At 37.6% G+C, this 12803-nt stretch overlaps 1 protein-coding gene across 1 annotated transcript in view; it reads left to right on the top strand.

The window, feature by feature from the left end:
* Positions 1–12803, top strand: part of Der-1 (derlin 1) — an 82077-nt gene that overhangs the window by 51827 nt on the left and 17447 nt on the right. The window contains exons 6-7 of the mRNA XM_090383992.1: positions 1094–1146; positions 8280–8390. Of these exons, the coding sequence (XP_090240118.1) occupies positions 1094–1146; positions 8280–8390 (164 nt within the window). The remainder of the gene's footprint in view (positions 1–1093; positions 1147–8279; positions 8391–12803) is intronic.

Here is a 12803-nt window from a genome sequence, read left to right as displayed (position 1 = left end):
CTATTAATAGGATTGTATCCAAGAAGAGACCCTGAACATTCCTTATTCAAAATGACAGCGACACCATGTTCTTTTACTTGGTCACTTCCAGAAAAAAAAACCAAAAACCCATTTCCAGTTTTGAAATGACCTTGTCCTGTCCACATGATTTCAGTTGCTCCTAAAATTTCAATTTTATACCTATCCATTTCATTGATGACCATATCCATCTTGCCTTCCTTTAAACTTTTTACATTCCATGTGGCCACATTTACTCTCTTCTTTCTTAAATTTAATTTTGCAGGGCACACAGTGGTATCCGGGATCTTGTTAACAGCAGTTTTTGGAGTTGTTTTTGTTGTGGTCTCTGTGGCATCAGATAATGTGGTGGTATGCCATTGCCTACCACATGGCCAATTTTGAAAGGGACCGGCTTTAATCATAGAAAGAGTCATTGTGCATCTCACGAGATGCTCAGGAAGAGAATGTCGACTACAGCAAAGCCATGCTTATTGCAGAAAGGCTGATTACAGCTGGCTTTCACCTGGTTTCCAGAGGTCATTGTTTATATATATATATATATATGTATTTTTTTTTTTTTTTTTCAGTATATTCGCACAATTAATATTTATAACTTCAGTCAATGAATTTATTCATAAGGTGACACTGATTTCATACATTTTTAAATATTCACTCCTATATTTCAAAATTTAAATTCCTTTCATTAACGTTAAACCGCTGCATAATTTTCAGTATTCTTCGAACGCGCTAACCGTTAAAGTTTTATTTTAGTCATAGAGCCTAAATATTTACCACTCAGACAAAATATATGTCTAATGAATCCTCTTTATCTCTTCTTCTTTACGGTACGAGGTACCTTCAGTTTTTTTATGCTTCAAACCATCAAATTTTAATAAACTGAGAGCACACTTAAACACGGCCACCACACGCAGCACCACTGTAGCCAGTCTGCCACCCAGTTAATAATTAATTAGTATGTAAGTTATACAACCTGAAAGAAGTAGAATACAATTGAAATTTTGAAGTGTGTGCGTGCATGTGTGTAATTAGTAATAATTCAGGTATCACTAATTGATGTTTATTTGCTGTATAGGCAGTATATTTGCCATGGGTGTTGTGTATTTTGGAATTCTTCATGGGAAAAGGGTAAGTAAAATTTTTTATGTAAATTTTGTAATGATTTCTGAATATGTAGAATGTGTACATAAATGGTAGACTTTTGTTTAGACTGGTAAAAGTTTTACAAAAGGAAAAAATTTTTAATGTGCAGGAGCTATTTTCTCTTATTACTATCAATAGGAAGACAAGAAAATATTCCACTTCCCTTCCTTTTTATCAAATGTCAATGTGGGGGGAAATTTTTTAAGATAGTAATCAAGTAGTTATTATTGAAACATTTAGCCATTATCACAGCCTCTAGTTCCTGTGGAACACTGTCCACAAGTTTTATGCCAATATCCTCCAGTGTTTTCTGCCATTCAACTTTCAAAGCAGTAACCAGTTCACCTCTGTTTTTTGGGCACTCTCCTAATACACATCCCAACAATCCATTTCATTCCAAAAATTCTTACAGGATTGAGTTTAGGCCTCTCAACTGGCCAGTCCAACTTTTCAACACTCATGTCCTCAAACCAGTCTGTCATGGAGCAAGCAGTATGACATGGGATGCTGTCCTGCTGACACAGGTAAGGGCATCCTGGATGTGCTGCCACAATGTAGGTAACTCATTATTGTTCAGGATGTCTAGATAGACCTTGCCATTTGTAGTTTTGTCCGAAACAGTCAGCGTTCCCAGACCAAATGATGAAAAATAACCCCAGACCATTGTGCTGCCTCCACTAAACTTCATTGTCTGGAAAATACAGTCCAGCAGGTAGCTTTCCCTGGGCATCCACCATACCTAGGCATGACCATCAGATTGGTAGTCCATATACCATGACTTGTCACTCCAAAGCACAGCTTTCTATTATTCTGTGGTTCAAGAATAGCAGGTTTTACACCAAACCAGATGGCATCTGGCGATTAGTGGCTTGTGGAGAGCTTCATGACTGATAACCCATATCTGTACTGGTACTGAATGAGTCTCAATTATCTCACTGAGGACCTGGGTGTACTGCAACAACATCGACCTGAGTTCTAAGCAGATGGTGCTTTGCAGAGCTGTCCTGTCTGTCATGATCCATCAACTTCAGATGTTTTCTGGAGCATTTCATGATGGTTTCAGCACCAGTGTGTTTCCATTTACAGGTCACATCACCAATTGTTGGCCTAGGGATCTTCAATATTGTTGAAATGTCACATACAGACCAGTTGTGCTTATGTAGCATTCCCATTATCATTCTGTGCTGATGGTCTGCTAACTCTGTTGATTGTAGCATCTTTAATTTACAGTTGTACTACTGTCTCCGAAAACACCTACAAGCATATTTATAGTTGTCTGACAAGTGGTGCTTGGGTGGAACATGACCAAATATCAATGGAAGGTTGCCTGGATATTAGTGGTAGAGCAGTGTATAATGCTATAAATTATTATATAAATAGGAAGTTCTTGAAATATCCCATTTCGTGGTCACTGTTAATTACACTCTTTCCACACTACAAAATTTACTGAAACAAGCTTTGTGTGTAGAGCAGTGACCACGAAAGGGATTCCATGGTCACTGATGGCAGGGATTTCTCATGCAATGAGGCTACCTGCAAATTACTTCATTATACACAGAAGACTACCTTTTCTTATGCAGACTTTTGTTTACTGCTCTCTCTCTCTCTCTCTCTCTCTCTCTCTCTCTCTCTCTCTCTCTCTCTCTCTCTCTCTCTCTCTCTCTCTCTCACACACACACACACACAGTATTTTAAACTAAGAATAAGCTTCTCTTTATTATAGTAATTTTACCTGTATTGTTTGATTTTGCATACAATACAAACCATTATCTGAAAAAAATAGGATACACTTTTTTTTTTAACCTTCTTGAAGAGAGAGCATTTGGAGGTTTATTAGACTCGCAAATAGCAGTATCGCCCACACCTTTATAACTGTTGAAATCTTTTGAGGGAGGCTACCCAGATCCACCCAACAGCAACAAGAGAGTGCACTGAACTAAAATTAGCTAAATAAAAGGACTTTCTAAATAAATTAAAGCTATGCTTGTAAGGGAGAATATCCCATTAGTAATCATACACCTGGATTCCACATTCATAAACAGCAACAAGACACTCCAGATAGTCAGATTCCCAGCTTCAGGTATTCCAGCTTATATCAAATACGATGGCACGTTGTTGGTTGCAATTTAGTGATTTTGCCATAAGATTTACTGACTACACTTGTTTGTCTATTGACTTTTGTTGCAATTTTGCACATCTCAAGTTTAGTGACTTTTGCTCAAATCTTGTGTTTGAGTGATTTTATTTATTCACATTAAGCCCAGTGATATAACTAGACATTGGATAATATACACTTAAAATTGGGCAAAATATGCAATAACATTAGAAGTTTTAGAATAAGGATCATCTTACAAGTTGCTTGTGGATTAACCTTTGTTACAGTAAACCACAATATATTTTTCAGTGTAGTTCATTGTAAATCTGTGACATTTATCATCCAAAATCATTAGCAGAGCACAGTCTTTCCACATCAATAGAGCCCTTGTGAGTAGTGCAGTAGTTATAATTAGTCTTTCTACACTAGGTAGAAAAGCTTAAATTTGAATTCTATAAATGAAGCTGAGAATTATTGTGGGCTTTTTTTCACAGCACTGCTAAGTAAGTCAATCTCAGGCAAAGTTTACATGGTTTTTCTCCCAGAAACTCAGATTTTCTCATTTTACAAACTGACCAAAGGATATATGCAGTTAGAGACAATGTACTGATGCTTCACAGTCTCAGTTGCTTTGCTGATTAACACACAACATCAACAGAAGTGGCAGAGCTAAATTTAAAATTTGAGCCTTCAAGGCTTCTACTTGAGGCCCCTCCGTAGCCAGGTGGGCAGGAGCAGCAGTGCGTAGCACACGCTTCTTGATTAGACCGGGGTTCAAGCCCATGCCCACCAAATACAGAGGATGCGGAAAGGTCAGGGAATGACCACCGCATATCCACGGAGCAATATGGCCTTAGTTGCTAATGCTCCTAAAAACCAAAAAAACAACAGCTTCTACTTGAAATGGAAATTACTGTTCATTGCCATTAACAGTCATCAATTTTCCTTAAAATATGAAATCTGAGGTTCTTTTTAAAAACAGTATCAAATTAATTGTTATTTTCTTTCCTGTTCTCTAGGGATTGTAGAAATTTCTGACAGCTTTCTCTACGTGTTCATTTGCACTTCTCAAACTTTCTCCTGCTTCAAATATTAGGTAACCAAGCAAAATGAGTCTCGACGAACACCAAATCTTTTTTGAACAAAGAATCAGAAAGAATTGCCTTATCAGCACCAATAAATAACCTCAGCATCCATAGTATCAATATCACAACAACTTTTAGCTAAGGTAAAGAAAGCCAACACAAGAACCATGGGAAACTTACCAGACAAACTGGTTTGCCGCTACCACACTTTCTCCCTGCATTCTCAGTAAACAAACAGTGCGTGTTATCGGTAGCGGCAGTAGGAGTCGAGAACTATATATTGATTGACATGTAGGCTTGACAGCCAATGTAATGTTTAGTTTTTGCTATTAAAAAAACCATATTATTGATTTATTTGTACGTTTTTAAGGTTAGGTTAGGAAACCTAACCTTAAAAACGGAAAAAAAAGAAAAAGGTTTACCGGTTTCAGCTAACTTCAGAACAGGATGGACACTCCAGACTCTCAGCGTTGTTTTGGTTTTTTTAATAGACTTTCATTTTTGTCTAGTGAAAAAAGATCAGGTTTAAGTTTACGCCACTAATTCAGGATGGATTCAAGCATGCTAGCTTCAGAACTGGTTGCGCACCCTGTTCTAAAGTTTTTATCAAGGTTTCTTTATTTTTCGTTATATTTCCTAAAAATGTTAGGTTAAGAAATAATAGGAAAAGAAAGAAAGATTCTTTATATATATGCTTAAGTCAATCAACCATTTAATGCTATGATGTTATCATCTGTTGTGTTCATGCACCAATCAGTACATAGTCTAAGTGCACTCGATATATCATTCTTGACTTCTGCTGCTGCTACTGATAACATGCACCGTCTGGTTACCGAGAATGTAGGGAGAAACTGCGGTAGCGGCAAACCAGTTTGTGCGTTAAGGTTCCCCATGGTTCTCTTGTTGGCTTTCTTTACCTTTGCCCACCTTTTTTTTTTTTTTTTTAGAATCAAAGTTTCTGACATAAAACAGTGATGCACATGTCATGTTCCCTAACTTTATCAAAACAGGCTTCTGATGAAAGAGGAAGCCAAGTTGTGTTTAAATAGCTGCACATATAGCATATTATGAAGATCTTTTATACACAGTAATTAACTTTGCCATGCACAATAATTAAATTCTCCCAAATTGTTTCTGCAGGTTTAGACAGAAACCTGTAAGGTAGAACTGCTTTTATATATATGGAGCAGCATCACTAACAAAAATGCAGATTTTTTTTGCTGTGGGTTGATCCTTGGTCTGTTTGAAATAACTGCAAAGGTTCATCCACAAATGTTTCAGTTATGTTGTAATATGCATTCCTTACAAGCAAGCAAGCAAATTCAGAAATGAAGATTCTCATTCTAATTTCTCACATAACAAATGGGAATATAACAGCATGTAATGGCTGTCAATGAAATGAGCATCTGCCTTTTCACGAATAAGCATCTAGATGTACTTTTTTCCAATGTCTGAAAGAATTTTGTGAATGATATCATTATAAATAGCATGAAGATAATTCTGTCTCAAGGTAGATTCATCTGGAATGTTTTGATTGATTTCAAAAATCATTTGAAAATTGGATTGCTTAACTCATTGAAAGGGATATCATTGCTTACCATGGCAAGAAATGCTCCTTCGGAAACTCATCTCCTCAAGATGTAAGGCTTAGTTAAAAGTAACTAATCTGGTAATATTTCCTTGCTTTTTCTTTGTTTTTCCATAAAGTATGATGTTGGTCAATCTGGAATTTTGTTTATGCATGAAACATTCTTTTCACAGAGAATTCTACCAAGAGAATACAAAAGATAATACTTCCATCCATAGTGGTGCATTATAACCTTGTTGTTTTTGTGCCACTCAAATCAATCAATCCATCTATCCATAGTAAAACATTTTCCATGTGATAGGTGAGCCACAATTTCATAAGTTTAGCAGCAAATTTGATTTGATATTTGGCATTTTGAACAAAACTAACTGCCTGTTTTTGTAAATCTTTTTATAGCAAAATTGAGTCCTTGCAGGTAGCACAGTGGTTATAATCACCATCCTCCCATGCTGGGTGGAAGAGGCCCAGGTTTGAATCCCGTCAGTGATGGTGCAAGGAACTTTTATGGGTATTTTTCACTATGGCTGAGTTAGTGGGCCTCAGTGATGATAGCAAGGTATTTCCAGCAAAAAAGAAAACCCAACCAGAGAACATGCAATTTATGGACAATAATAAACATATGGGTGGATGTTGTTGTTCTCTGATAACTCAAATACATTTTTTTTATATAGTAAAACTGGTTATATAGTTTTTTTTTTTTTTTTTTTTATTTAATAGCAAATCTGGCTGCTGTGGTTATGTATTCAAAGAATAAATGTACTCTCATTAAAGCAAATACCCAGTGATCAGAGACCATGATTCTGATTATTGTTGGGGGGGGGAAAAAAATGAAATTAATGAAATATGCAGTGTTGCTAGTAATGTTCCAGGTATATGCATATAATCTGATGTGTAGATATGACTGTTCTTAATGTGGTGTAAAAATTTTAAGACCTGGTTGCACTTTCCATTTTTTTATTGAAAAAAAAAAAAAAAAATCAGGTGTTAAAATTCTACAATTTTTCAAAAATTTAATGATTCTTAATATTTGAAAAGTTGGAGAATTTTAACACCAGTTAACTTCAACTTGCCAGTGCAGGATAGAAAGACGTTGAATAATAGTAACAGTAATAGAGGCATGTGTTGCAAGAAAGCAACCGTATAAGCTTATATAGCATCTGCAAAAAAAAAAAAAAAAAAATCACACAATCATTCCCTCTAAAAGTTTGTCCAGTTCCTCCTTGAATTTATTTAAGCTATCAACTTCCACAACAAAAGATGGAAGTCTGTTCCACCAATCAACTACCCGCTGGCTAAAAGCAAATTTCATCACATCTTTTCTACAACTGCCTTTCCCCAATTCGAATCTGTGCCTCCTCAGTTTATTAATCTGAGCAAGAGGAAGAATCCCATCAGAATTCAGCGTGCTCAACCCATTCAAGCCCTTATACACCTCAATCAGATCACCTCGCAGGTGCCTAGTCTCCAGCCGCTGCAATTTGCAGAACTTACCCTCTCTTGGTAAGAGGATCCCTTCATTCTCCTCACAAATCTTGTTGCCCTTCTCTGTACACGCTCAAGCAAATCTACATCCTTTGTAAAATGAGGCCTCCAGATCTATACACAGTACTCAAGGCATCACCTGACCATTGCTTTATACAAAGGGATAATCACCTCCTTTTCCCTGCTAGCAAAATTCCTGTATATCATTGAAAGAAAGCTATGACCTGCTCTGGCAGCCTGTCTGCATTGCTCGGAAAACTTCATATCTGACTGCACAATTACTCCCAGGTCTTTTTCATTTTCTACCACTCTAAGTGTAGTACCACACAGTTTGCATGTTCCTCTGGGGTTACTTCTACTCATATGCAGTACTTTGCATTTTTCAATGTTAAACTTCAGATGCCACTTCTCAGCCCATCTGCCCTAATTATTTTCTAGATCCTGTTGCAGTAGCACACTGCCATTACTGTCATTAATAACCCTGCCAACCTTTGTATCATCTGCAAATTTCAATACTAAGCCTGATATACTTTCATTAATATCATTGATAATTATACATAACAACAGTGGGCCCAACACCAAACTATGTGGGACTCCACTAATAACATTAGTCCACGAAGAGCAGCGTCCATTGATATCAATTGAATGATGATAATTCAGTTGTCCTCATGTAGCGCTGCACTTAAAGATCTTGAATTCTGTTGGCATTAAGTAGAACAAAGCAATTTGTTATATTAGAGTGGGTGGGATAGCAGTTTGACTAACTTTTATTCTTTCTAATCCAGTAGATTAGAAAGAATAGTGGCCCTTGCCGATTCAATTTTGAATTTAATTATTTATTGTTCACGTAATAATTTTTGAATTTCAGATTTATACTTCAGCTTGTTGGTATCCTGGTAGGGCATTTATATTACTTTTTGACGTTCATCTATCCTCAGGAACATGGGGGACGTGCCTTGTTAAAAACTCCTGATTTCCTGTAAGTATCACTCTTCCTTTCATAGAATTTTATATATATAGTGGAAATGTTTTATTATTATGATTTCAGTTAACCAACTTATTCTATAGTACAACAGATGTATAGAAAGGGTACAAATTCATTTTAATTGAAATATTCACATAATATATTACATTCAGTTTGTACTGACTTGGCTTGCTATAATATGTTGAGAGTCTGGGTGCGAGATTAGCCTGTGCAGACATTGCTCCTTAAAGCTCTTCAAACAGAGAAGTTTTTCCTGATTTATTTTCTGCTTTATTAGTTTAAATTGTCATATTAACTTATTTTCTAGAGTAGCTTTATATTCCTAGTTACGATACTTAGTTTAAAGTTTAACTTAGATAGAGATTTCGTAGATATTACTTAGTATCGGTAACGGTATCAAATCCACGTGTCACAAATTGAATTGAACGAGAGGTCTTTTAACCAAATTTAGTCGATTTATTAACCAATTGTTATATCAAATTATCTTCTATAAGTAGATTATAGACCTAGTCAGGATCCTTAGTTTATTCTAAATTGAGATAGCGAGATTTCGAGGCTAATCAATACTTACGAGTCCGCAGAAATACCGTTCGTGAATTCCCGCCATTTTTACACGATAGCATAAGCTTAGTGTGTAGTATACTGCATAATATAGTATTGTCAATTAATCAGTAAATCTATTAATCTTGATAAACTTTATTGTCAATTAAATTGTATTTTTAACTCTATAAATATATATAACGACTTAATCGTAACAAATAATTAATACATAACTATAGTGGTACACGTGATACGGAAGTTGTATAAAGGGAACACTAGATACTGAAAAAAAAAAAAAAATATATATATATATATATATATATATATATATAACATAACTGTTTTGGGATATAACTTAAGGATTTAATTTTTGTTTTAAATTTTATTGAATTAAATTGGAATCATGACTCTGACCAGAGCAGCAAAGCAAAAGGCTCAAGCTAATGGGAGTGCTGTGGTTCAGGGGAGAACTGAGGGGGGCAGTTGCCCTCTGAATCACAGTCTATTAAAATGCACTGTTTGCTTGATGTTTGCGGAGCAGTCGGGTACGGGACATGATACTGCCAAGGGGGATGTCTTTGTGTGTGCACGATGTAAGGAGTGCAAGGAAATTAGGCGACAACTCAGCGTTGTTATGGGCCTTTATGAGACCTTGAAGGACAGGGTGGATGCCCTCGAAGGAAATAAATTGAGGGGCCCATCAAGCTCTCAGCTGCCCACATCAACGCCAGAGCTTGCACTTGGTCATCAGGCAACACAGGGGCAGCCCCCTAGGCAGAATGTGCTGGTCCCACAGGAACTAGTAGTTGTTGGTGACTCTATTGTCAGGGAAACGGGGAACATGCTTTATAAAAAGGATAGGTGGAATAGGACCAGGGTATGTCTGCCAGGGGCAAAGGTTGATGACGTTGTAGAGCGGATATCATCTTTTAAGGGCACAAAAGGTGATATAGTTGTACACGTTGGCACTAATGATATTAAGAGTAGGAGACCGGCGGAATTACTTAGCAAGTACAGGTCACTGTTGAAAAAAAGCCGTGAATTAGGGTTGAACTTGAAAGTGTCTGCAATTCTGCCCAGACACGATAGGAGGGAGTATATGATGAGAGCCTTGTCGATCAATTCGGCCCTGGAGGGATTGTGCAAGGCTCAAGGGGTAGAATTTTTTTCAGCCTGGACTGTACTTGTTAACAGGAGAGATTGCTTCTACAGGGATGGGATACACTTAAATAGAAAGGGTGCAAGAATTTTTGCTGATGCTGTCGAGGCAGTGTTAGGTGGGTCGGAAAACTGCTAGTTGGGGGGGATACAAGGACTAATAGATTAACAGTAGCCACTGGCAGAGGTGGAAGTGATTCTTGCACTGCTTCTATTCAAATGAGCAGAAGTCTGAAAAACAAGATGCAGGATATTTCAGAGACTGCTGGTAGTCATTGCGTTACAAGTAAACACATGGGTTGTGTTAGGGTAGCTAAGAATAGAAACAGGTGCATGTATACCTGCGTGTATACCAATGCTAGGAGTTTGGTAAATAAATTTGATGAATTTGAGGTATTGCTCAAAACATCAAAGGCAGATATTGTTGGGATATCAGAGACGTGGTGTCACACAGATATAAGTAATGCGGAACTGGAATTTGGGGAATACAATGTATATAGAAAGGATAGACAGGACAGGAGGGGAGGAGGGGTTATGCTATTAATTAAGAAACACATAAAGTCAAAGGAAGTGAAGCCAGTTGACATCGATGAACAGGGCAGTGTCGAGTCAGTTTGGTGTGACATAAGCATAGGGAAATCAAAATTGAGAGTAGGAGTGTGCTATAGGCCTAATGACTCTGATGAGTATAATAATATATTGTACAGGGAAATAGAATGGGCCAGTAAATCAGAGAGTCTTATAATGGGGGATTTTAATTTCCCAGATATTGACTCGAATTTGTGGGTTGGTCACTCGCACACTAGCAAGGCTTTTGTGGATTTATTGGATGATTGTTTTCTACATCAGCATGTTCGTGAGGCAACAAGAGGGAGCAATACTCTTGATCTGATTATCAGTAGTGATTCTTCATGCATTAATCCCAGTTGAAGTGGGATTTACTCAAGGAGGTAACTACCATCAGAGGTAAAGGGAAGGGTTTTTGTTTTCGTAAAGGCGACTATGATGGTCTGAGACAGTATTTAAATTCAATACAGTGGGACCAACTGATGATGTTACCAACAGCAAACTCAAAATGGGAAGCATTCAAGGAACTAATCTTGGTGGCTACCAGGCTTTACATACCAACTAAGAAATATTGTTCAAGGTTTAGGCCTAAATGGTTGTCAGATGGACTAGTGAGACATGTGGCAGAGAAGAAAAATGCATGGGATACATACAAATTAATGGGTGACATGGAAGCCTATGATAGATATAAGTTGGTCTGTAACCAAGTCACAAAGGAGATTAGGCAGGCAAAGGCAGACTACGAAAAATCCTTGGCAAAGGATGCAAAGAAAAACAGAAAGGAGTTCTTTACATACTTGAACTCGAGAAGGAAAGGGATGAATCAGATTGGTCCACTGGATATTGATGGTTCAACAGTTGAGGATCCTGCTCAGGTTGCTAACAATCTAAACGAGTATTTTGCATCTACATTCACGCATGAGGAGTTATTCAGGAAGGAGAATGATGTAGGTAAAGTAAACATTGGCAGTGAGCTGGATGATTTTGTAATAACTGAGAGGAAAGTGGAGGAGAGATTGTTGAGGATAAACATAAAAAAGGCACCTGGGGTGGATGGGATCTATCCAGTTATATTAAAGGAGGCAGCAAAGGAAGTATGCAAACCCCTAGCCATAATTATGAGAGCTTCTTTGGACTCAGGGGAGGTACCCATAGACTGGAGATGTGCAAATGTAACCCCAATTCACAAAGGAGGATCAAAGGCTGACACAAGTAATTATAGACCTGTTAGTTTAACTTCTGTTCCAGGTAAATTAATGGAGGCACTGGTTAAAGAAGCACTGCAGGATCATCTAGACAAGAATTCAGTTATAGCTCAGACGCAGCATGGTTTTGTTAAGGGCAGGTCTTGCCTGACCAATTTGATTGGATACTATGATGTAGTCACAAAAGAACTGGATGCAGGGAATAACTTTGATATTATATATTTGGATCTTAGAAAGGCTTTTGATACTGTTGCACATGGAAGACTGCTGCACAAATTGGAGCAGTGTGGCATTGGAGGCAAATTGCTGCTATGGATAAGGGGATGGTTGAGTGGCAGAAGACAGAGAGTGATAATCAATGGACACTGCTCAACGTGGACTAATGTTATTAGTGGAGTTCCTCAAGGTTCAGTGTTGGGTCCATTGTTGTTTTCGGTGTTTATGAATGATATTGATGATGGGATATCAAGTTTAATGTCTGAGTTTGCAGATGATACAAAGGTTGGCAGGGTCGTTAAGGACACTACTGACGCTATGCTGCTGCAACAGGATCTGGAAAGGTTGAACAGATGGGCTGAGAGGTGGCAAATGAAGTTTAACATTGACAAATGTAAAGTACTACATATGGGTAACAGTAACCCCAGAGCAATGTATCAACTCTGCGGTACTACACTGACAGTGGTGGAGAATGAAAAGGACCTGGGGGTAATTGTGCAGGCAGATATGAAGTTCTCTGAGCAGTGCAGACGAGCTGCAAGAGTAGCTCATGGTGTCTTGTCAATGATATACAGGAATTTTTCTAGCAGGGATAAGGAGGTGATTATTCCCTTGTATAAGGCAATGGTTAGGCCACATCTTGAGTACTGTATACAGGTCTGGAGGCCTCATTTCAAGAAGGATGTAGAGCTGCTGGAACGGGTACAGAGAAGGGCAACAA

The sequence above is a fragment of the Mastigoproctus giganteus genome, chromosome 10 (assembly GCF_048544385.1).
Source record: "Mastigoproctus giganteus isolate SK-2022 chromosome 10, ASM4854438v1, whole genome shotgun sequence".
Classification (NCBI taxonomy): Eukaryota; Metazoa; Arthropoda; class Arachnida; order Uropygi; family Thelyphonidae; genus Mastigoproctus; species Mastigoproctus giganteus.
The sequence above is the reverse complement of the archived record's forward strand: the minus strand, read 5'-3'. Positions and strand labels throughout refer to the sequence as shown.